Source organism: Mus caroli, chromosome 19 (assembly GCF_900094665.2).
Source record: "Mus caroli chromosome 19, CAROLI_EIJ_v1.1, whole genome shotgun sequence".
NCBI lineage: Eukaryota > Metazoa > Chordata > Mammalia > Rodentia > Muridae > Mus > Mus caroli.
In genome coordinates this window covers 7,794,508-7,819,178 of record NC_034588.1, presented here as the reverse complement: position 1 = coordinate 7,819,178, position 24,671 = coordinate 7,794,508, and the positions used below count along the sequence as shown (strand labels likewise).

General features: G+C 46.1%; 2 protein-coding genes across 3 annotated transcripts; one reads left to right on the top strand and one right to left on the bottom strand.

The window, feature by feature from the left end:
- Nucleotides 1–722: 722 nt before the first annotated feature.
- On the bottom strand, nt 723–12,659 carry LOC110285963 (cytochrome b ascorbate-dependent protein 3). The gene is made up of 9 exons (XM_021152432.2): nt 12,487–12,659; nt 11,967–12,316; nt 10,971–11,063; nt 9,377–9,476; nt 7,508–7,706; nt 4,772–4,980; nt 3,535–3,689; nt 2,580–2,736; nt 723–2,033 (listed from the first exon to the last, which is right to left on the bottom strand). The coding sequence occupies exons 5-9, from the start codon at nt 7,689–7,691 to the stop codon at nt 2,010–2,012; spliced, it is 729 nt and encodes a 242-aa protein (XP_021008091.1). The 5' UTR covers nt 7,692–7,706; nt 9,377–9,476; nt 10,971–11,063; nt 11,967–12,316; nt 12,487–12,659; the 3' UTR covers nt 723–2,009.
- Nucleotides 12,660–12,668: 9 nt separating this feature from the next.
- Tmem138 (transmembrane protein 138) lies at nt 12,669–19,993 on the top strand. 2 transcript variants are annotated; one of them, XM_021152434.2, is made up of 5 exons: nt 12,669–12,966; nt 14,516–14,787; nt 15,019–15,190; nt 18,873–18,942; nt 19,203–19,993. In XM_021152434.2, exons 2-5 carry the CDS (start codon nt 14,660–14,662, stop codon nt 19,313–19,315), a joined length of 483 nt encoding a protein of 160 aa, XP_021008093.1. In that variant the 5' UTR covers nt 12,669–12,966; nt 14,516–14,659; the 3' UTR covers nt 19,316–19,993. The 2 variants fall into 2 exon arrangements, with proteins under 2 accessions (XP_021008093.1, XP_021008094.1); XM_021152435.2 differs by lacking the exon at nt 12,669–12,966 and adding an exon at nt 12,975–13,178.
- Nucleotides 19,994–24,671: the final 4,678 nt, after the last annotated feature.

Below are 24,671 nucleotides of genomic sequence, written 5' to 3'. Positions count from 1 at the left end.
GAGCAATCTGGCAGCAGAGGACAGGCAGATCTCTGAGTTCAAGGCCAAGCTGGTCTATATAGTTCCAGCTCCATAGTGAGACCCTGTCTCAAAATTAACAAAAAAGAGGTAAGACCTTTGTTAAGTGATTAGGGGTGATAATGGGGTCAGGCCCTTCTAAATGGGACGTAGTCATCATTTATAAGGGTCTGGGAGCAACTTACACTCTGTACCATGTGAAGCCACAGTAAAATGATGGTAGGGGAAATGGCCCTTACCAGACACACATGTTGTTTCCTTGATCTTCAACATCTAGCCTCTAAAAGTATGAGAAGTAAGTGTTTTGTTTAAAATTATTTTTTGGGCTGGAGAGATGGCTCAGCGGTTAAGAGCACTGACTGCTCTTCCGAAGATCCTGAGTTCAATTCCCGGCAACCACATGATGGCTCACAACCATCCGTAATGAGATCTGGCGCCCTCTTCTGGAGTGTCTGAAGACAGCTAAAGTGTACTTACATATAATAAATAAATTTAAAAAAATTATTTTTTAAAAGATTTATTTATTTAAAGTATAGATGTAGAAGAGGGCATCAGATCACATTACAGATGGCTGTGAGCCACCATGTGGTTGCTGGGAATTGAACTCAGGTCCTCTGGAAGAACAGTCAGTGCTCTTCATTACTGAGCCATCTCTCCAGCCCCTAAAATTATTTTTAAAAAGCAGTCTGAACAAAAGAGACCTCTGATGTTTAAAAACATATTTAATAAAAATAAGATTCATGAAGTAAAATACCCACTCATGAGTGAACCAGGAAGATGTTCATGTGGGTGCCAAGAGTCATCGCAATGTGTTCAGGCTTCATTTAGTCAGCAAATCCATGTCAGCCCTCCGCCCAACGTCTGGCAGCCTGGCCACTATCTGCAGAGAGCTCAGGAACCCAATTCTTCCTGCCTGCCTGCCTGCCTGTTGAGGGACCTGGCAGGGCTTGTCTATGGAGGCTAACACAAAGGAGTGGGGCAAGACTCTCTACCTCCCTCTCTACCCAGTTTCTATTCAGAAGAGCAAAGCTCACATTCTGGTATAGCATAGAGGGTAGCTGAGTGACCTTTTGGGGAACAGAAGCACCCACTACTCAAAAAGGAACATCTCTGAAGGCAGCAGCAGTGAATGGCTCCCAGCAAATTGCTTCATAATGCTGGTTTCAATTTCATAGTGGGCTGGGGCCCTGTCAGGGGAGAGCATAACTAGAGGAGGCAGGAAAGCCCATACCCACAAAGGGACAGAAAGAAAGGCCAAAGAAACCTCAGACTCATCACTGGGACTCTAGGGACAGGACATGTGTTCTTGGGAGAACTGTTTAACAGGGCTCGTAGTGCTGCTACCTGAGGGGAACAGGCATGTAAGTCACAGGGAAAGGGCGGGATCCAGGAAGCAGCTGGAGCAGCAACTAGAAGAGGGGGAATCACAAGGTCACAATCCAGAAAATACAGCACATCGAAGTGAAAAGAGCAGAGTACTGGGCACCTGACTTTACAGCAGAGGCTTCTCCGGCTGCCACTGTCCCATGAGTGACCCCTCAATGCAACTGCCCACCCAAATATACATCCAGGACACAGCAGAGGGGGAGGAAGCATACCTAACTGAGACAAATGCTCCCACAGAGAGCAGACTTTATATTTTACACGTGTAGACTGCATTTGAACCCCAGCTTTGGCTTCTACCACATCCCTAGGAGTGGTAAGGAAAGCAGCCCCAAATCTGCAGAACAGCAGAAGAGACATGTGTGATCAAGGCAAGAAGGTCCTTGTGCCAATGGAGGACCAGAAAAAAATGGCAACAAGCCAAAGCCACAAGAAAAGCAGAGGAACAGCTAGTAGCTGGACAGCGAGAGCCTGCAACTGGAGTAGCAAGGTTGGTCTCTGGCCCAAGAGAAGTCTGTTGCTGAAACCAGCCAGGAGCCCCAGTACAGCAGAACTTCTGAGGGAGCAGAGACCGCATCGCTGACCGTTCCCAGGAGCCCCTGCCCGCTTCATTCCCTGTCATGCAACAGGGGCTGGAAAGAAGGAAGATGCACAGGGGTTAAAGACATGACCTCGAAAGAACCTGAGCTTCAGGAGGCACACCAGGCCCGAGCTGCTCAGACAGACCCTCAACCTGCAGGGTGAACCCAGCCAAGCCACCAGATCTTTCAGGGAAGCCCCAAGGTTCCTGAGACTGGTCCATAGCGTATCTTCCCACATCTGCCAGATGCCTCAGTTACCAAGAACAGGCAAGGCCTGCTTTAAGCACTTGATGTATTACTAAGCTCTTGTCCCACTATTCTTGCCACAGAGCTGGCAGAGCCTCACCAGGCTCAAGTCCTTCCACATGTCATCTCACAGAGCCAAGGAATCTTGTAGGGGAGGGGACCTTGGGAAGTTACTCCCGGGTTTGGCTGCTCTGACACCAGAGGCCCCATCAACCACTCAATCTGCATCTTCAAGCTGCTTGGCTTCCCACCTGGCTATAGGGTCAATCTTCTTAGCAAGGTTCAAGTCCTTCTTGGGTCCTTCTCTACACCTGGCCTTACCCCACTTAGAATGGGAGACAGCAGCCATACCTGTCTATCAGTCAGAGCTCCTGGATCTGGACGCTTCCATGATGAAGCCAGAAGAACATAGAGAACCAGCAAGCCAAAGGCAACCACCAAGAGCCCTGTGCTGTTGGCAAAGACAGCCTCACCAGGCAGGCTGGAGTAGGGCTTGGTGGCATTTTTCCTGGAAATAATAAAATAATATGGGCATTTGGAAGATTTTTTTTTCCTTTTTTTTGCCTAGCAAGAGACTAGATTCCTACAACCTGGAATTAACATACCAAGTCACTATCATAACAACAGGCAAGAACTGTGTAATGTTTTACCCATGGGAAAAATGAGACTCCTAGTGAAATGAGCCTGCCCGTCCTTACAGAGGACAGCCAAGCTCCAAGCCCAGGGCTGATTCCCAGTCTTATTTGCTATTCACTCTACCAAACCGCCTCAAACCGAGGACACAGTGGCAAGACATACAGGCTCTGGAGGCAGAAGCCTAACTCCATTTCCACTTCTGCCATTTACAGGCTCTGTGTTCTTGCATAAGTTACTCTGTGCCTCAGTATTTTTGACAAAGTCTCAGTGTATAGCCCTGCCAGGCTTGGAACTCACTATGGAGAGGAAGCTGGCCTTGACCTCAGAGACCTGCCTGCCCAGACTGTTAGGATTAAAGGCAGGCAGCCACTATGCCTAGCTTATTACATTCTCTCATGCTAACAGCACCAGATGTTGTAGAGTGCTTAAGAGGATTAAAGGTGAGGTGCTTTGAGCAGTTTCTGACAAACCAAAGGTACTGTATCACTTGGTGTTTAGTAAGCATTGCTAGTTTATTAATTTTAACCTAAAGACCAGTTAATTCTGTCACCTTCCAGTTCAAGAATTGGACTCAAGCACTCCATTGACTGTCCTGCGATTATAGGATGTATCTCCTGAAGCCACTACTCCCTCCCATATCCCTTAGTGTTAGAGGCCCCGTGAAACTTACAAAACAAAGAAAAGCTTCTCATTGATGCCGGAAATAACAGATGTGATGGACAGGGAAAGGATGCAGGCTCCAAAGAATACATGCACAGGTTTCAGGAGGCTTCGCAGCCACTGGGATGCCCAGGGCAGGAGGAAGACAGCAAAGCCCAGGAACCACTGTGAACACAAGGGAAGAAGTCCGTGGAGCTACAGGGTGACAACAATGGTGCACCTTCACCTACAGGGCCTCCTGCTGGTCACTGTCCTAGTGCCTCTCTCTTTCAACTCAAATATTCCCACCATACACAGCCCTGGCCACACACCACACATTACTGTGGTCTGCCTATTTCTATTACACAAGCAACGAGTGGGCGAAGAGCTTGTAGCAAACACTCAGAAAACTTATCCATCCTTGTTAGCCTTGGTTTCCAGCCAGTCCTAGCCCATAAACAATTCAAGTACAGGACTGGCACTGGAATACTGAAATTACTTTTTAGAACTGCTTTTGGTTCAAAGAGGGAAGAGTGGAAAAAGCAGAAAAGAGGCTACATTGGAGTCAGATGACATGTGAGAGTCAAAATCAGGAGGACAGACGAGCAGTGTGACAGGTATAAGAAACAAGGTAAAACCAGCCCGAAACCCTGTCTCGAAAAACAACAACAACAAAAAAGAAACAAGATAAAAAGGGATGGTGAGATGGCTCAGTGGTTAAGAGCATCGACTGCTCTTACCAAGGTCCTGAGTTCAAATCCCAGCAACCACATGGTAGCTCACAACCATCCGTAATGAAATCTGATGCCCTCTTCTGGAGTGTCTAAAGACAGCTACAGTGTACTCACATATAATAAATAAATAAATCTTAAAAAAAGAAAGATGTTTAAAAAAGAAACAAGAGGGCTGGAGAGATGGCTCAGCAGTTAAGAGCACCAACTACTCTTCTGAAGGTCCTGAGTTCAAATCCCAGCAACCACATGGTGGCTCACAACCATCTGTAATGAGGTCTGACGCCCTCTTCTGGTGCATATGAAGACAGCTACAGTGTACTTAGATATAATAATAAATAAATCTTAAAAAAAAAAAAAGAAGAAGAAACAAGATAAAAGTCGGACTCCAACTCTCACAGGAGAGCTGAGTCTACAGGTTACAAGGTCCACTCCAGGCAAGGGCCAGAGAGAATACTGGGAGCTAAAGCTAGAGAAGTCATGCCCAAAGTGCACAGACCCCCAGGGACTCAGAAGGAAGAGACAGAGGACACCTACCTGGCAGGCGAAGAGGACTACAGTGGTGATACCCAGCCAGCTGTGCAGGGAGTAGAGGTGTGCGATTCTCGAGTGGTTGTGAAACCGAAAGACGGCAATCAGCCCCAGCACAGTGCAGGTGAAGGCCAGCAGGTGCAGTGCTGCATGGAGAACTTTCCAGGGCAGCCTGGGCCCCACCCACGATGAAGGTAGGCGGTACACCAGTGAGGCTGCAGAGAGAATAGTCCCAGGGCTCAGCCACAGCACCTTATACTCCCCTGATGGGACCCTACATAACCTCTTAATAGGAAGAAGTAAGGGCCAGTACATTGATTCCTGTCCTGATTGGTTTCTTGTCAACTCAATACAAATTAGCTATCTGAGAAGAAGAAATCTAGTTGAAAAATCCTCCTCATGGGTCAGTACATTGATTCCTGTCCTGATTGGTTTCTTGTCAACTCAATACAAACTAGCTATCTGAGAAGAAGAAATCTAGTTGAAAAATCCTCCTCATCAGATTGCCTACAGACAAGTCTGTAGAGCATTTTCTTGGTTAATGATTAATATGGGAGGGCCAAGCTCACTTTAGGTAATATCATCTTTGGGCTGGTGGTCGTAGATGGTATAAGAGAGCAGGGCTAGAGAGATGGATCAGTGGTTAACAACACTAGCTGCTCTGCCAGAGGACTTGAGTTCAATCCACACAATGGCTCACAGCCATCTGTAACTGCAGTACCAGGGGGATCCCACACCCTCTCCTGGTCTCCAAAGGCACTGGATACACATGGTACAGAGACATACATGCAAGCAAAACAGCCATAGACTCAAAAACAATGATTAAAAAAAGATGAAAAGGCATAGTCATCTATTGGATGGAACACAGGGCCCCCAATGGAGAAGTACAAAAGGAGCTGAAGGGGTCTGCAACCCTATAGGTGGAACAACATTATGAACTAACCAGTACCCCGGGGCTTGTGTCTCTAGCTGCATATAGTCGGCCATCACTGGGAAGAGAGGCCCCTTGGTCTTGCAAACTTTATATGCCCCAGTACAGGGGAACGCCAGGGCCAAGAAGTGGGAGTGGGTGGGTAGGGGAGCAGGGTTGGGGGAGGGTATAGGGAACTTTCGGGATAGCATTTGAAATGTATATAAAGAAAATATCTAATAAAAATTGAAAAAAAAAGATGAAAAGAAAAGAAAATAAAAGAATGAAAGAGAAGAGGAAGGGAGAAGAGGAGGGAGGGAGGGAGGGAGGGAGAGAGGGAGGGAGGGGAAGGCAGGAAGCTAAGAAGCCATGAGGAGCAAGCCAGTAAGCCACCTCCTCCACAGCTTCTGATTCAGTTCCTGCCAACTTCTCTCTCACGATGGACTAGAAGAGTAAAGTGAAGTAAACCCTTTCTTCCCGCCCGAAGCTGTAGTCAGTCATGTTGTTCTAGGACAGCAACAGAGCCCCTAGCTAAGCCTGCTCAGCGCCTGCCACCTCCTGTTATTTGCAGGTGGCAGTTGGCCAAGAACAGTGGCAAGAAGGGCCCGTTAAAAATGGGAGGAGTGTTTTTGAACTGCCCTGACTCGATCCTGAATGCAGCGTTGAGAGCTGATGAGCACCGGTCTCTTCAGGTCTCATCACAATGAATCCATCCAGCCAAGGTTGGCTAAGAACCCAGGGATGAAAGCTGAGGATGTCCCTTGTGAAGAGACCCTGTCTCAAAAAACAAAGTGGGGTGCAGAAGATAGCTCAGCAGGTAAAAGCACTTACCACATAAGTCAAATAACTTCAGTTTGATCCCTGGAACCCACAGTTAAAAGAAAGAACTGACTCTTAAAAGTTGTCCTCTGATTTCCACATGCATGTTATGTGCTCATGTACAAACACACACACACACACACACACACACACACAACCACCACCACACCGATAATAAATAACTTAGCAAAGAATTTAGGACAGAGCATAGTAGTGCACGCCTTTAACCCAAGCACTTGGGAAGCAGAGGCAGGTGGATTTCTGTGAGTTCAAGGCCAACCTGGTAGAGTTACATGTTTATACACATGTGCGTGTGTATGTGCATGTGCATATATCATCTACATCATAAGAAAACAGTCAAGAACCAGAGGGGATGGTGTGTGAAGTACACAGAGTGAGCAGCTTTTGGCAATGCTATCATCATTCCCACCCTCATTTAGATGCACGCAGCAAAGATGGCTCCTTGACCCAACTGTAACACAAGAGGCTTCAGCTTCTTTTTCTAGTGCTAGGCCATATCTATCTAGCCTGTTGCCTAATTCCCTGAATAACACTTCACTGAGACACAGTCATGCATTTTACATACTTTCCATGGCTATTCCCATGATATGATGCCCAAGCCCTCATTCTTCCTCCCTCCCTCCCTGTCTCTCAAACACACACACACACACACACACACACACCCCACCCACTACCATCACCACCATACCAATAATAAGTAATATAGAAGCAGGGCTGAGTAGCTGCAATACAGATTACAATAATACCATTACAAAGCTCGAAAAAATTATTCTCTAGTCCTCCACACAAAGTTTTGCTGACCCTGTCTCAGAGTATCTGTGAAGCTGTCCCTACACTTTCCACTTCTTCCGCCAAATGATACCTAGTCCCAGGGACAACCCAATTCACCCTGCCATGGTAGCCTCAAACTCAACCCTCTTGGAGAGGGTGAGCGCTGCCAGGCCCAGGCCTAGGCCACGGCAGGCCCCCCACACTGGGAACTTACTACTCACCAGCTCCATAGAGCACCACCATGCCGGCAACCATGAGCACTGGGTGCCAGTTAAACATGAGCACCGTACCATCCCAGGCAAAGCCACCGCGCCAGTACTGCATCCAGTAGGCAGTGAAGAGGATGCACATCGATCCCAGCGATCCCAGCACCATGCAGGACAGGTAAAACCATCCTGAAGCCATTCTGATCAAGAACGCCTAGAAAAAGCAGGAATCATATGTCCTGGCCGACCATGGCACACCCACATAGCAGCCAAAGGAAGTAACCCTGCCCGCCCTTTCTGCTGTGGTATGGCATCTTTTGCTTCAGTTCCCCTGTCCCCAGATGGCCTCACTGCTGGGGTAAGCTCACAATGAGGGAGGCCCCACCACTGCACCTGGCAGGGCACAGATCCAGTACAGACTCTGCTGAGGCGACAAGGCTCTGGACCCACAGCCTTGGTACTGATTAGCCTCCCCACACAGAGCCAGAAGGTAAAAATGACTGCCACACCCAACCCAGTTAAGGGACAAATAGTAAAACCCTAACTGCTCAGAACACAAATTCCAACATAAGCAGCAAACCCACAATCTAACGGAGTAAACAAGTTCTAGGCTGGGTATGCCTAGTCATTGAACAAAATGACTGGGTGCAGGGGCTGGAGAGGCAGCTCAGCAGTTAAGAGCATTTTTTGTTGTTGCCCTGTTTTGTTTTTTGAGACAAGATTTCTCTGTGTAGCCCTGGCTGTCCTGGAACTCACTCTATAGACTAGGCTGGTCTCAAACTCAAGAGATGTTCCTGCTTCCTGAATGTTGGGATTAAAGGTGTATGACACCACTACCTGGCCATACACATAAAATGTTATAAATGGTTGGGTGTGGAAGAGTTAGTTGTAAATGGCAAAGGGTTTTGGATTTGGGAATATTTGAATGTTGCATATTTTAAGCAATCATTTTGGTGACCAAAAGGTTTTAGGTCTGGCCAGGCATGGTGGCATAAGCCTTTAAGCAGAGCCTTTAGAAGGCAGAGGCAGAAGGATCTCTGTGAGTCTGAAGCCAACTGGTCTACAAGTTCCTAGCATGTTCCAGGACAGCCATGGCTACAGAGAGAACCTATCTCAATGCTGACTTAATATAAAGCAAAACAAAACAAAACAACAAACACAGAGGCAGGCAGATCTCTCTGAGTTCAAGACCAGTCTGGTCTACAGAGTGAGTCCTAGGACAGCCAGGGCTACACAGAGAAACACTGTCTAAAAAACAAAAAACAAAAAACAACCAAGTTTTAAGTTTCAGACTCTTCTGGACTTTTAGGTAGGGATACTCAGTCCCTTCGGTTTGTCACCTGTGAAAAGGCTCTTTGTCTCCCATTTGTGCATCAAAAGTCTTCCTGGCAAAGGATGGATTCCATGGGGTCAGCCTTTGACACCAGGACCCTCCACTCCTCTCCATGAACTGAGGGCATCCCTTGGCTGTTTGTACACCTGAGACTTACTTCTGCTTTCTTTTCTCCCGGGAAAGTCCAAAGGAGAAAAAGAGGAAGCAAGAACTCATGGTCTAGAAAGTGATTATTTTTAGATTTCCACCAACTCAACTTTCAGGTTTTCTCTGGTGAGTATTTATGTCATAAGAAGCTATTCTTTAAAACCAGGTAAGGGGCTACATTTGTAGTTCAATCATGGGGGGCAGGCGTGAGTTAGATTCCCAGTACCATATACACACTTAAAAAAAAAAGCCAGGCAAGTGGAAAAGACCCAGCCCTGCCCTCAATAAATATACACCAAGAAGGTAATGACGTGGCTTCTTGATACTGAGGGCCATCTCTCGGGACCATCTAAAAGGAAGAATAGCCAGTGATGCCCAAGGAGGGATACTACCCAAATCCTTACCTTTAGACTCAGCTGAAGGCTCACAGAAAGGTGGCCTGATCTCTGATTTTCACCATCTGAGCACCCTGAGGAAAACACTTAACACTGCAAGACTCGTCCTCTGAAAGAAAAGCATGGAAATAAAAATTATAAATTTCACACCATCTCTAAGCACTAGAAACTGACATACAGTTCCACTTACTACTCTTGGTAACTCTGAGGACCATCACCCCAATCCTATACACGAGGAAACTAAAGTTCAGATGCACAGTAACTATCCCCAGGACCCAGCAAGTCCACGGAAGTTTCAAATCCTTGTCTACTTAGCTTCAAGGTCTTAGATCTTTTTCCTTATCCAGTTTATAAGATCACAGCAACCCAGTACAACCAGGACTACACAGAGAAACCCTGTCTCAAAAAACAAAACAAAACAAAAAAACCCCACAAAGAACAAAACAAAACAAAAAAAAAGGTCACAACAAGAAAAATGCAAGGACATTATTGAGAATCAAGTATTATAACTTCACACTTGTTACTATTATAGTATTTGAGAGAAAGAGAGAAATGTGTGTGCATGTGTGCGCGCGCGTGAAGGTGTGCCAAGTGATGTATACGCAGGAATCCACAGAAAAGGATGTTGAGTTCTCTGGAGTCAAGAGTTACAGTCAGTTGTGTACCACTCAACTTGAGTGTAGGAAACCAAATCTAGATCCTGTGAAGGAGCAGCAAACATTCTTAACCACTGAACCATCTCTCTAGCTCCTATTATAGGATTTTATCCTAACCGCTAACAAAACCTCAAGCTAGCTAGGCCAGGTGGAATTTATGCCACTGGCTACTTGAGAGGCTGAATCAAGAGTTCAACATTAGCTTGAGCAACATGGTGAGACCAGCTCCCCCAACAAACAAAACCCTGAAGCTCATTGTCCCCATGCCTGCCCAGGCCTCTCGGTAGCCTTGATTACATCTCGTGACATGCCAGATAGTCATCCAACCAGCAGCAGATGCTGGGCTCTCATAGGTGACTCTAGTTAGTAGCAATCTCTGAGAAAGAGCTGAGGGCTAGGAGATTTATTACCCAGCCTCAGAGCTGCCTCCTTGATTCATGCAAGAGCAAAAAAGGTTTGGGATTATCAAGTGTCCACTGCCTAACACAAGCTCTACTCTTCCAGTGAGATGTTCCAGTCACCTGACAGCGTTGGTTTCTGCAGTTTATTTTTTTACAAAAGGAAAAAGGAGACAATGGTCCCTTTGGCCATAGTCTACTCTCACCCCTTGAGAGTGAGTTCTCTACAATGTTCTCTCTGAACACTGTCTACTTCATTTCTGGATTGTGCCCCACCTTCACCTTGTAATAAACTCTACATATTTTCTATCTTGAAGCTTAACTCTGGGAGTGGTGGTACACGCCTATAATCCCAGCATTCCAGAGGTAAAAAGCTGAAGAATCAGAAGCTTAAGGCCATCCTCAGCTACATGTTTGTAGTTGAGCATAGCCCAGGCTAAATAAGACCCTAGCCAAAAAAATAAAAATAAAAATAAAAATAAAAATAAAAATAAAGGCAGGGGTGTGGGGGTGGAAGGCTGGCCATTAAGAAGTTAAGAGAGTACATACCAGTTTTGCAGCATACCACACCTGAGTTCCCAGCACCTACATCAGCTCACAGCTCCAAGGGACCAAATACCTACTTCTGGTCTTCACAGGAACCTGCATACACATAACATTCACATACAGACACATTTGAAGAAAAGGAAAGGCAAAACATTCCAAACCAACCTGCATCACTCCAGTTACAAGTCCTGGACTAGCACTTTGCCACAGGCTTAGAACAGATGGGACACTTTTCTGACAGAAGGCAGGAAAGTTAGTTACATTGCTGTCTACAGTTCACAAATAAGCCCTCTCTTTTCCTAAAGTAGCAAAAGCAAGGAAAAGAATGCAGGCAAAGGCTAAGACTACGCTCTCACTTGCACTGAGAAAGCAGTTTGGACTAAGACACCAGACATTCTCACCACTGCCGGGTCTCCTGTCCTTGCTTGGCTGAGCCCCATGCTCAGGGAGGGAGTCCACAGACTCTTTAGGCTGTTTGGGCTTGTAGCCTCTGTCACAACTATGTTCCTTCTTGGTTGGTGTAATATAAGAGCAGCCAGGAAGGGTATCTTAACAAATGAGCACGACTGTGCCTCATTAACACCACAGACACTGATGTCTAAGTTTTACATGATTTTCACATTTCACACAATATGACCCCCCTGCCCCAATAGTTTAAATATATAAAAGCCATTCAGGGTTAGATGTGGCCTATGGGGTGTAGTTTATCTACCTTGATTTAAGAAGTGTACCGAACCTCTATTTAATGTTTTCCTCAATTCACTGGCTAAAGAATTCTCAGAGGCTGAGCTAAAACAGAATCAGTCCCTGGGTTAAGAAATGAACCTTTCATTACTCTCAGGAAAAGGCTGTACTCCAAACACAGTTACTTTTAGAAGTTAGAGCTACAAACAAGCAGACCAAAGGGCAGAGTTTGTTATTTCCTCCTCAAAGACCGAGGGACACTAAGAATCCTGGGGACCAGATTTAGAGTGCAAATCCTATAAACCCGCATCTTACAATTCAAAAGTACTGCAGCGCCGGGATCCAAAGAAGAGTAACTCGGTCAGGCAAATGGCAAGCCTGGTACAGGCACCCAGTTCCTGTGTTCAGTTCCCAGGACTCATTTCCAAAGGCAGTCCCTCCAAACGGCAGGACTCAGGAGTGAGTGACAAATAATATTCCACTCAGGAGTATGAATAAAGTCCACCTTAGCACAAGTGCTCACAGACCGGTCCTTCGTCCTTCGGACAGTCAGATTTACTCCAGGTGCAAGGGGGGTATGACGGTGACTCCTTTAGTCAGGTTGGTTCTAGCAAGTCTTAGATGAGACGCCTTTTGAAAAGCGTGAGAGCCTCTACGAACACCACCTGCGGTATGGAAGGGGCACCGAAAAGTGTCCAATTCTTACGAGGAAAAATAGGCTGAACGCCGAGGTAAGACAGAGCGAAGCAAGGAAGCGGCGGAGCCACCACTGGTACCCATAACCCGGCTCTCCCAGCCCGGGTTCTATCCCACCCTTAGCCACACAGTGGGACACCTTGGGGGCAGGTCTCTGCGACCCGCCGGTCAGCGGGAGCTGCCACTCCCTAGGCTCCTCCTGGACCTCGAAGAACTGACTTCCCAGCAAGTCTGCAGACCACGGCATCCGCTACAGAGGGCGCTAACTGAGGTTTTATAAGGCTCAGCCACTTCCGGGGGTGAGCTAGGGCGTCTGGGAAATGGGGTTTGCAAGCTAAGGGGCGCGTTCCTGAGCGGTCCGATTCCTAGGAGCGCTGCGTCCTGTCAGCCTTGTCTCTAACCACAGACCCCGTCCAGAGACAGGCGAAATGCTGGGGTTAACAACCTCTCGCTAGGGTCGGCCCTCAGCGAGGCAAGATAGAAGAACCGGTCACAGGGAGAGCCTGAGAAAGCAAAGGCCCTAACATGGCGGGCAATTAACAATCTACTTCCGGAATTTAAAGCCAGCTTCCGGAAGCCGAGAGGGTGTTCCCATGACAACCGACGTCGGTTCCTTGAGGTGCGTGTAGATGTTGGGGATCATAGAGTGGCTGGAAGTCAGAATTTTGTGTTGCTATTGCTTTTGCAATGAGTCTTTTGCCGAGGCCTTTCGGTCTGTGAGCGGATTGGGACTGGTGAGGAAAACCGTGTTGAATTGGAGGGTGCTCGTCCGCGTAGCCAGAGCAAGGGGCGTTTCTACCTAACGGATGCCCTTGGAAGAGCCTTAAAGTGGTGCGTTTGACTCTACTCACTTGCGAGCTGGAGAAAATGGCTCTATTTATGTGTCCTTGCCTATAGCCAGGGGATAATTCTTTCCTACCTTGCAGATTGTTGTGAGGATTAAAGTAGATTCTCTTGGTTAACAAGATTATCATGGCGCTGGTACCTAGAGAGATATTGTGTGAAAACTCAAGCCCAGAGAAGCTGCATTCATATATTAAAAGAGAGAGAGAGAAAGAAAAAAAGAAAGAAAAGAAAAGAAAACCACGGGGCTTTTCCACCGCGGAAGGTGGACGGGTTCTTGACCCCTCAGAACCTTTGCAAAATGAGGGTTATATGCACTAGAATGGCTGCTTTTCAAGTCCAGGGATCAAGTAAAGTTGTAAATATGCTCCCCTCACTTGCTGCCTCAGTGTTTCTGTCATAACCTTTATAACGTACCTCTAGGAGAGTACTTTGTCCTCTCAACTCCTTCTGAATGTGACACTGTCCATTTCTATGAGGACATATTTCTCACCTACTTAGATAGCACTCTATCAATTATGAAATAGGCTGGTTGTATAGTGCCTCTTAGAATACCACTCTGCCACCTACCAGCTGTGGAATCTTGGTCTAATTAGTTAACTTTGCTGAGCCTCAGTTTTCTCATCTAGGAATTGAGGGAAATAAGAATTGATTTTCTACCTTATGAGGTTATTATAAGATTTTAATAACATCTGTGATTGAAACAGTTCCTAGAGTGTTGCATGAAATATATCAGGGTTTTCTTTATTACCATTACTACTATTATGTGACCAGGCTGTCACTGCTCTGTAGTAACCCTAAATATTCTTGGTTAGAGTTGTGTATTTGTCAGGTGTGGGTAAATTCCTGTAGAACAGGCTCTCGGGGTTCACCCTGAGGATCGGGGCAGGAGGTCAAGAGGTCAAGATGAGCTTGGGCTACATAGCAAGATCTGGTTTAAAAAAAAAGCGCCATTCATTAAGAAGGATCCAGACATGGAGAAAAATATGCTGTTAATGAGTCTCTACAATGAATGACAAGTTACAGTGCAGTGGGGTGGAGTTGGGATGGGTTTGGGTTTGTCTCGTTTGGTGAAGAATCTTGGCTTTCATAACCCAAGCTGGCCTCAGACTCTCAATCCTCCTGTTTTAGGTTCCTGAATATTGTGATTGTAGGTGTGTGCCACTATGCCTGGCTTTAGTTGGGTTTTTGTTTTGATAATTGGTTTTAACTAATATACCCTGATCACCTAGAATGGTGTTTTGTATACCAATGTTTATTGCTAGACTTCTAATATTGCCTTCCTTGCCCTTCCTCCCTTTCTTATATCTCTCCCCTCCAAACAGGTCCTTGCATTAGAGCCAAGGAAACAGCTCTGATTTGGAAAAACTAAACATCTCTCCCGGAGTTCTGGGCAGAGAGAAAACCAGTAGTCATTTTCTTCAGAACTGTGGAATGTACCCTTGGGAGTCCCACAAATCAGGCAGAAGATGCTCCAGACCGGTAACTACAGCCTGGTGCTCTCCCTGCAGTTCCTGTTGCTGTCCTATGACCTGTTCGTCAACTCCTTCTCAGAGCTACTTCGAATGGCTCCTGTTATCCAGCTTGTGCTGTTCATGTGAGTATAAGAGGCAGGCCTGAAAAGCTGACTCCAAAGAGTATGAAGGCCCTGACTGTCACAGTTGAGCATTTTAAGGTTATTGGTGTGTTTAGACGTCTATGCTGTCTGAGGGTTTGGGGTGACAATATCATAGAGAACAGATCTCTTGATTCCCCTTAGCACTTAGGGCCACCTCCTAAGTCCTCATACAGCCCCCACTTGGCTATACTTTGTTTTATGTGTCTACAGCATCCAGGATATTGCAATCCTCTTCAACATCATCATAATTTTCCTCATGTTCTTCAACACCTTCGTCTTCCAGGCTGGCCTGGTCAACCTCCTTTTCCATAAGTTCAAAGGGACCATCATTCTGACATCTGTGTACCTCGCCCTCAGCATCTCCCTACATGTCTGGGTCATGGTAAGAATGAAAGCTCTGAATTTCTACATATTTAACTTTAAAAAAGTGACACATAGCTAATATGTTATGTCTGTGTGTAGGTGCATAGAGTGTAGGTGTCAAAGGATAACTTGCAGGAGTCTTTCCTTCCACCCTGCAGGTTCTAGAGATTATCAGGCCTGGCAGCAAATGCCCCCAACCACTGAGCTTTCTCACTGGCCCTTTCACATCTTTAAAGAGCTACAAGTGGTGGGGCATGGGGACTAATACAAGCAATTCTAGCACCTAACAGGCCAAGGCAGGAGGATTAAGATAAATTCAAGGTCATGCTGGATCTACACAGTTAAGTTCTAAGCCATCCTGGACTTTAGTGTAAGATGTGTCTTAAGACAATCTTACAAAATGTGGTAGCATCTACCTGTAATCTTAGTTCTCTGAGGACCATTATAAGTTCACCCTGGGCTACATGTAAGTTTAGTAGTGAGAACCTTGAGGCCGAGATGAGTATGAAGGGCTGGAAGATGGCTCATCGGTTAGGAGCACTTGCTGCTCTTGCAGAGGACCTGGATTTGGCTCCACACCAGGTGGCTCACAACTCCTTGTGATTCCAGTCCCAAGGGATCCAGTTCTTCTAGCTACTGCTGGCACTGGCACGTACAAGGTACACATTTACACACAAAGGCACTCACACATATGCATAAAATACATCAATTGCCAGACATTGTGGTACACATCTTTAATTCCAATACTTGGGAGGCAGAGGCAGGCAGATTTCTGTGATTTAGAGGCCAACCTGGTCTAAAAGATAGTTTCAGGCCAGCCAGGACTGCATAATGTTAGACTGTGTGTCAAAAATAAATAAAATTAAAACAAATTTTTTTTTTCAAGACAGATATGAAAACTCATGAGATTCTAAGAGATGGAAGAATTAGGGAAGTAGAAGTCAGCAGCCATGAAAGTCAGATCTGATCTGGGCCTATGTGAGATAAGATGCTTTATATTCAAGCTGTTGGTCTGATTACATCCTACCTGCATAAAGGTTTGACAGAAAAACAAGGGGGCTGGCAAGATGGCTTAGTGGTTAAGAGCGCTGACTGCTCTTGTGAAGGTGCAGAGTTCAAATCCCAGCAACCACATGATGGCTCACAACCATCCGTAACGAAATCTGATACCCTCTTCTGGAGTGTCGGAAGACAGCTACAGTGTACTTACATATAATAAATAAATAAATAAATTAAAAAAAAAAAAAGAAAGAAAAACAACAAAAAGCCAAAGCAAAACACCAGAAAGATAGTGGTAAGGGCTGGGGAATACAGCTCAGCAGGGCATTAACCTGACAGGCTCTGTGCCCTGCATTTGATCAAACCCTGTCCTATTAAAAGAAAATTCAACTAGAAGTTTCTATCCTCTGGAAGCGCTGTTATTCTTCGACATGGTTCAGAATCCTTGGAGAGAAGTAGGTAACATGAAGGTGTTCTGGGCTCTGACGAATCATAAGGCACTTTTGCCTACCTATCTGTGTTCAGGGATCCAGGGACTTTTCTATTTGTAACAGTTACCTTTGCCTCAAATAAGCCTACCAGCGTTGAAACAGGAAGTCGAGTCAGTTTTGCCATCAGTTATGTGGGTAGGTGGGTGTTGACAGAGGGTATGTTTAGGTGTTAGTGTCCCGTGGTTAATATTACAGACATCGGGTGTTTCTGGGAAACAGCCATGCAAGAGTGTTGCCTTCTTGTATGCCCTGAGTAGAGTCCCCATCTTTACACTGGAAACTCAGCCTCCCATGCTTCTCTTTAGTTTTCCTATAGGCCCCAGATCAGATCCAGTCCTCGGGGTTTCAGCCTGCCTTTTTAAGAATATAATTTGAGCCGGGCGTGGTGGCGCACGCCTTTAATCCCAGCACTCGGGAGGCAGAGGCAGGCGGATTTCTGAGTTCGAGCCCAGCCTGGTCTACAAAGTGAGTGCCAGGACAGCCAGGGCTACACAGAGAAACCATGTCTCGAAAAACCAAAAAAANAAAAAAAAAAATATATATATATATATATATATATAAATTTGAAGTTATGTTGGTGCCTGCCTTTAATCCCAGAGGCAGAGGAAGGAGAGTCTCTGTGAGTTTGAAGTCAGCCAGCCTACAGAGCAAGTTCCAGGACAGCTAAGTCTACATAGTAAAATCCTGTCTCAACACCACCGCCCCTCCAAAAAAAGATTTGAAAGTGTATGCCAGTGTGTGTGTGTGTGTGTGTGTGTGTGTGTGTGTGTGTGTGTGTGCGTGCGTGCTCATGCTTACTCTGGGTCTTAGATCTGTAGCTGAAGTTGCAGAGAGTATGAAACGCACTTTGTGGACACTAGGAAGTGAACTCTATTTTTCTAAAGGAGCAGCAAATGCTCTTAGCTGTTCTGGGGAGCTCTTGCAGGCCTTTATGGTTTTCCATTTCTTCTGCTTTACAAATTCTTCCATCTGTTTGGATAACTCATGTGTCTCTTATATGCTTATTTTGATGGAATTCATTAAAATTCCTGACTTTAAGTTAGGGGTGTGGCTCCAGGGTAGAGCTCTTCCCTGGCCTTGGTTCTCAGTACCACCATCAAAACAGCAGACCCTTGGTCTCTAGTCACTTTTTCACTTTCTCTGAACCACCATGTGGGTGTCCCTGGCATGCCACAGGAAAGCAACAGAGCAGTGTGCAAGGGTCACGGGGCTTCCTCTGTCAGGCCTGGGCTCTGCTTCCTGGAGCTCAGTATTTAAGCTGTTGATGTCACTAAGCCTGATGCTGGACGCACTAACGTGCTGAGCCTGAGCTTCTGTGGGCTGAAAGGTGAGCAGAGACACTTTGGAGATCATTCTTGACAGATGAATCCCCTAGTTCAGGCTTAGAGGAGACCCCTTTGAAATAAATCTAAAAAGGAGCAGGAGGTGGCTGAGAACCAGCAAGATGGCCAAGCAGGTTAAGGAATGTCCTGCCAAGCTTGACACTCTGGGTTTGATCCCTGAGACCCATGTGATGGAAGGAGGGACCTGACTCTTGGAAGTTGTCTTCTCTCTCTGCATGTATGCTATTACACACTTATTACTATAATTATACACATACATATGTACGTACACACACATACACACACACACACACACACATTTTTAAAAAACTATTTTGAAAAAGAGTCTTACTATATACATAGTTCTGGCTGGCCTGGAACTCACTATGTAGGCCAAGCTAGCCTCAGACTTAGAGAGATCTGCCTGCTTCTGCCTCTTGAATGCTGTGATTAAAAGATGTGCACCACCATGCCTAGTTAAAATTCTATTTATTTATTTATTTATTTATTTATTTATTTTATGCATGTGAGCGTGTTTGCCAGCATATGTGCATCATGTGCATGCCTAGTGTCCACAGAGGCCAGAAGAGAGCATTGGCTCCCCGTAACTGCGTCATAGGAGGTTGTGTGCTGTCATAGAGGTAGGTCCTAGGAACTGAACCTAGGTCAGTGTGCTCTTAACCACTCAGCCATCTTTCCAGCCCATAGAGGAAAAAAAAAAATCAAGGAGTTTGAAGCGCCCTTGAGAAATAATATACTTGGAGCTTATGAAAAGGAGCAAGGTTAGCATGATTTTCAACCAAGTGGCTTTGCTACAGCTAAGCAAGTTGGAGATATATCAGCCTCATGGGTCCTTTAACCTTTCCCTTTGTACTCATGTTTCCTCTAGAACGTGCGATGGAAAAACTCCATCAGGTGGACAAACGGCCTGCAAACACTGTTTGTATTCCAGAGACTAGGTGAGGATGGAGTGGCTTCAGGTGCCCTCACGGCCTGCCATGTCTCTGGCAGTACAGCTGCGGTCCTGCTTCCCAGCTCCATCAGGACAGCCTGGGATGATGAGGCCAGCCTCCTAAAGGAAAGAGGCAGGGCTGCCCTCTGCCCTTTCTGGGAGGCCGCACGAACCCCGTGGGCAGTGCTGGGGCTGGCTGGGCTTAGTTCTCCCCTGAAGGGAACACTAAGGACCACCCCTGAGGCTGCTCTCTGCTTCTGTCCTCAGCCGCAGTGCTCTACTGCTATTTCTACAAAAGGACGGCCGTGAGACTGGGTGACCCCCGATTTTACCAGGACTCACTGTGGCTGCGCAAGGAGTTCATGCAAGTCCGAAGGTGACCACTTCATGTCACATGGGTGAATACCTTTCCTTCCTGGTAGAAGGTGCCTGCCTGGGCTGCTCTCCAGGGAGGAGCAGCCATTGGCACCAGGAAGCAGGGGGACTTCCTAGGACACATTTATGCTAGCTGTGCTCAGCATTCAAGAAGGAAGATTCACCAGGCATGGTTGGAAACAGAGGCAGGAGGATTGCTGTGGTTTGAGGCCACCCTAGGCCTACCTAATGAGTTCTAGGTTAGCCTGTAGAGAGAGACCCTATCTCCAAAAAAACAAAAACAAAAAAAAGGAAGACCTTCCTTATTGCAAATTACAGTGTTTCCCTGCCGCAGACTGTAGTGCGAAGTGCAGTCTTGCCTCCTCCTCATCGGCCCACTTCCTTCTCTTCCTACTTTGTACCACTCACTCACTGTCTTTCCCTCCTCCTTCCAAGAATCTGCAGCTCTGGAACTACCACTCTTTAAAGCTTATGGTTCCGCCTTTTAGGTAGCAGCGAGTCAGCCTAGGCCCTGTTCTGCTGACCCCATCCTTGAGTGACTGGAGGATGCAGAGAGTGATGGCCATGTCCTCCTGACTGACCACACCTTAGTCATTTAGATTTTATATCCAAAGTACTTTTTTACAGTTCTAAAAGGAGATAAATAGAATTTTTTTTTAAATAAATGGTAGAGTGTGTCTGTCTGTCTGTCTTGGTGTCTTCATGGTGAAGAGGTATACCAAGTGAGAGCGCCTCAGCATCTCTGACCCCTGGGGCAAACTGAGCTATAAACAAGATACACACTGTGCCCCATTATGAGTCAAAGTACTGACTGGGGTGGCTCACACCTGGGGAGGCCTCGGCAAGAGGGCTACCTAGTGAATTCTAGGTCAGCCTGGACTACAATATGAAGACTGTCTCAAACAAAACAAAACAAAAAAAGGTCTGGTACTCCTTTGGAAATTCAAGGCGTGATCTCATGCCTGCCCAGAGTCCTGAAGTTTCAGACTGCAAATCTTGGTTTCCTTCAGATTCTGTGTTTACTAGAACCTGAAATTGCTCTCAAGAGAAAACAAAATGGTTCACAGCCTGTTTAGCAAAAGAAAGTTCTAAGAAAATATATGCTACTTGCTGTTGCCAAACTGTGATGGTTGGTTATAACAGACCATCCCCAAACTCAGTGGCATGCATAGGGATGCAGTCGGCCGGCACGCGGTAGGAGTCAGCTGATCTGGACGGTAAGGGTGATTGTAGCTGGGCCTCCTCAGGGCCGGCTGTGGTCAGCCATGATAATCTTGGACCTTTAACCTGACTAACCTAGGATGACCTCAGGATGAATAACAGCTTACTGGGCTATGACTCATCCACCAGCAGACTACCCTAGGTCCGTGCGCATGATGGTGGCCTGGAAGCAGGAGAGAACAAGTCCCATCGCATTCATCGCATTCACTGGCCGGTCCTCTGTTTTGGTTCCCATTGGTCAAAGCAAGTCGTGTGGCCTGTTAATTATGGATTCTCAGCCTGACACACAGCATTCAGATGATGATAAGGTGCCGGCCTTGAATTGTCCAATTGGAGTAAATAATCTTTTTTTTTTTTTTTTTTAAGATTTATTTATTTATTATATGTAAGGACACTGTAGCTGTCTTCAGACACTCCAGAAGAGGGCGNCAGATCTCGTTNCGGATGGTTGTGAGCCACCATGTGGTTGCTGGGATTTGAACTCTGGACCTTCGGAAGAGCAGTCGGGTGCTCTTACCCACTGAGCCATCTCACCAGCCCCTGGAGTAAATAATCTTAAATGCCAACATAGCTACCACCTTCATTTATCATACCTTTGTCTGTCCAAGGAAAAGAGATACCTGCATTTATCGTACGTTTGTCTGTGAGAGGAAAAGAGAGATGAGAGAATAGCTTGAGTTTGAATCTTCATTATAGTTAGTAGCTCTCCTGGCAGGAAGGGAGAGACTCTAAAGACAGACAATTGTTGCTCCCTCCCAAGGGCTATGAAGACAACGACCCTAAAGCATTAAAGTGTTCTCAGGAATCTCAAGCAGAGGGAAGAGAAGGGCTGAAGCAGAAGAAGGGGCACTTACCTTTTAGGAAGAGATTTCACACAGTTTTAACAACTTGTCAGACCACTTTACAGGATAGACTGGATCAGACGCAATGATGGGCAGACAACACTTTGACCAGGACTGCTTACTTAACCATACCTCTTCCCCTCTGTTTAAGCTAAAACCTCAAATCAGACATGGAGGTCGCTGGACCCCCTTATTCCTTTACTCAGTGGGCCACATTGAACATTGTGATGGCTTAAATAAGAATGGCCCCATAGGCTCCTATACTTGAATGCTCAGGGAGTGGCACTATTTGAAAGGATTAGATGGTGTGGCCTTGCTGGAGGTAGTGTGTCATTAGGGGTAGGCTTTGAGGTTTTAAAAACCCAAGTCATGAACTCTCAGCTGCTTCTCTAGCATCCATGCTCCCCACCACAATGGACTAAACCTCTGAAACTGTAAGGAAGTCCCATTAAATTCTTTTATAAGAGTCACCTTGGTCAGTGTCTATTCACAGCAACAGAACACTGACTAAGACAAATATATCTCTGATTTGTTTGGGGTTTTTTTTATTTTATTTTTTTATTCTTTTTTGGTTTTTTTCGAGACAGGGTTTCTCTATGTAGCCCTGGCTGTCCTGGAACTCACTCTGTAGACCAGTCTGGCCTCGAATTTAGAAATTCGCCTGCCTCTGCCTCCCAAGTGCTGGGATTAAAGGCGTGCGCCACCACACCCGGCTTTTTTGATGTTTTTGAGATTTAATTGTATGTGCATGAGTGTGTGTATAGTGCTCACAGAAACCAGAAGAAATATACCACAATCTTCCTTATGGTCCCCAATCTGCTTGAGTTTCTTGTCCCCCTTCTCCTTGACAATCTGTATCTACTTATGTAGCCCCTTCCCTTTTTGTTAAAGACAATTTTTTCTATGAAGTACAAACGCCTTGAGCTCAGGATCCTCCTGCCGCAGCCTCATGACAGGCAGATACCACCATGCTGGCTTTATTTATAGCCTTCTAATAGGCAACATAATAATCAGAAACAGTTTACAAAGAAAAATTGCTACAATGCTACTTCAGTCACTTATTTCAAATCCTTGACACTGTATATTTTATAGATACTTGCTATGTAGGGGAGGGTCCATAAAATATATTTGGTCTCTGCCCTGTTTCCTGACATTCAACTCCTAAAACTCTTAGAATATCCAAAGTGGTGTCATTTTGGATGCTACTGAGCTGAGGGTATCCGGGGACTCCTAACTTGCTTCACTTTGGGGGCTGGCTGCTTGGAGAAATCTGTGATTAGAGGGTTAGAGCTATCAACCCCACCCAGATCTCTAAGGAGGAAAGGAGGATGAAGCCAGTCACCAACCACCAATAATCAGTCAGTCATACACGTGTGCTAGAACACCCCTCAGAAGCCCTAAAGGACAATTTAGAGAGCAAGTGAATTGAAAGGCATAAGTCTCACCCCACCACTGATCTTCTGAGTTGTCTTATATTTTGTTTTGTTTTATGACAGAATCTCTGTAGCCCAAGCTAACTTGAAACTCAATGTGTAGTTCAGGCTAGCTTCAAAGTCTTGCTGATTTTCCTGCCTCCGCTTCCTGGGTGCTGAGCTCATAGGTGAGTGAGTCAACCCAGCTTCTGAGTTGTGCCCTTTATACTAAGCCAGTAACATGGAGTCAGCTATTTGCCTGAGATCTATAAAGGTAAGCACTCCTGAGGAGCTACAACAGCAATCTGGCTGGGTGTAGCTCAGTCGCTGTCTTAGGGTTTCCGTTGCTGTGAAGAGACACCATGACCAAGGCGACTCTTACAAAGGACAATAGTTGGGCTGGAAAGATGACTCAGCAGTTAAGAGCACTGCGTGCTCTTCCAGAGGTCCTGAGTTTAGTAGTCAGAACCTTGAGGCCGAGATGAGTATGAAGGGCTGGAAGATGGCTCATCGGTTAGGAGCACTTGCTGCTCTTGCAGAGGACCTGGATTTGGCTCCACACCAGGTGGCTCACAACTCCTTGTGATTCCAGTCCCAAGGGATCCAGTTCTTCCAGCTACTGCTGGCACTGGCACATACGAGGTACACATTTACACACAAAGGCACTCACACATATGCATAAAATATATCAATTGCCAGACATTGTGGTACACACCTTTAATTCCAATACTTGGGAGGCAGATTTCTGTGATTTAGAGGCCAACCTGGTCTAAAAGATAGTTCCAGGCTAACAGTTAATTGGGGCTAGCTTACAGGGTCAAAGGTTCAGTCCATTATTATCAAGATGGGAGCCATGGCAGCCTATCCAGGCAGAAATGGTGCTGGAGAAGGAGCATCTCGGCCTCAAGGTCTTGATCCAAAGGTAACCAGGAAGAGACTGTCTTCAAGCAGCTAAGAGGAGGGTCTCAAAGCCCATCCCCACAGTGACACACTGCCTCCAACAAGGCCACACCTAATAGTGCCACTTCCTGGGCCAATCATATTCAAACCACCACAGTAGCATCGCATGTGCCTTGCATGCGAAGGGGGCTGTGCATTCAATCCCCAGTGGTGGTGTACAGGAGGCCACCAAAGACAAAGACTGCAGCAGCAACAACAAACAAGTTACATCAGAACTCTCCAAGCAGGTACCAGCTGAACAACTCAGAACAATAAGATTACAAGCACCGGGACACTTATGAGTGAGATAAGGACTAAATGAAGCCTTTAAGTGACAAGCCACCAGGCCAGCAAGATGGCTCAACAAGTAAAGGAACCTTTAGCCAGACATGAAGACCTGAGTTAGAGCCATGTCCAGGACCTCTGTGTGGAAGGAGAGAACTAACTCCTACAAGCTATGTACTCGTCCCTTTGACCCACATACAGAAAGGTAGGTAGGTAGATAGATAGATAGATAGATAGATAGATAGATAGATAGATAGATAGATAGATAATGTTTAGTGTTGTTAGGAAATAAGCTTTTCCTGATGTACCTGAGGACAGTGCTTGTTGAGCATGCCCAAAGCCCTGGGTTTGATCCCTGGTCCCCAGCACTGCATAAATTAGATATGGTGGGCCCTTTCCTGTAATCCAGTCACTTTGAGAGAAGGATCAAAAGTTCACAGTCAACCTCTGTTATATAGTTGGAAGCCAGTCTGGGACACAAGAAACCCTTTTCAGAAAGGAAAGGAAAAGAAAAGAGAGAGAAAGAAAAGAAAAGAGAGAGAGAAAGAAAAGAAAAGAGAAAAGAAAAGAAAGAAAGAGCCGGGCATGGTGGCGCACGCCTTTAATCCCAGCACTTGGGAGGCAGAGGCAGGCGAATTTCTAAGTTCGAGGCCAGCCTGGTC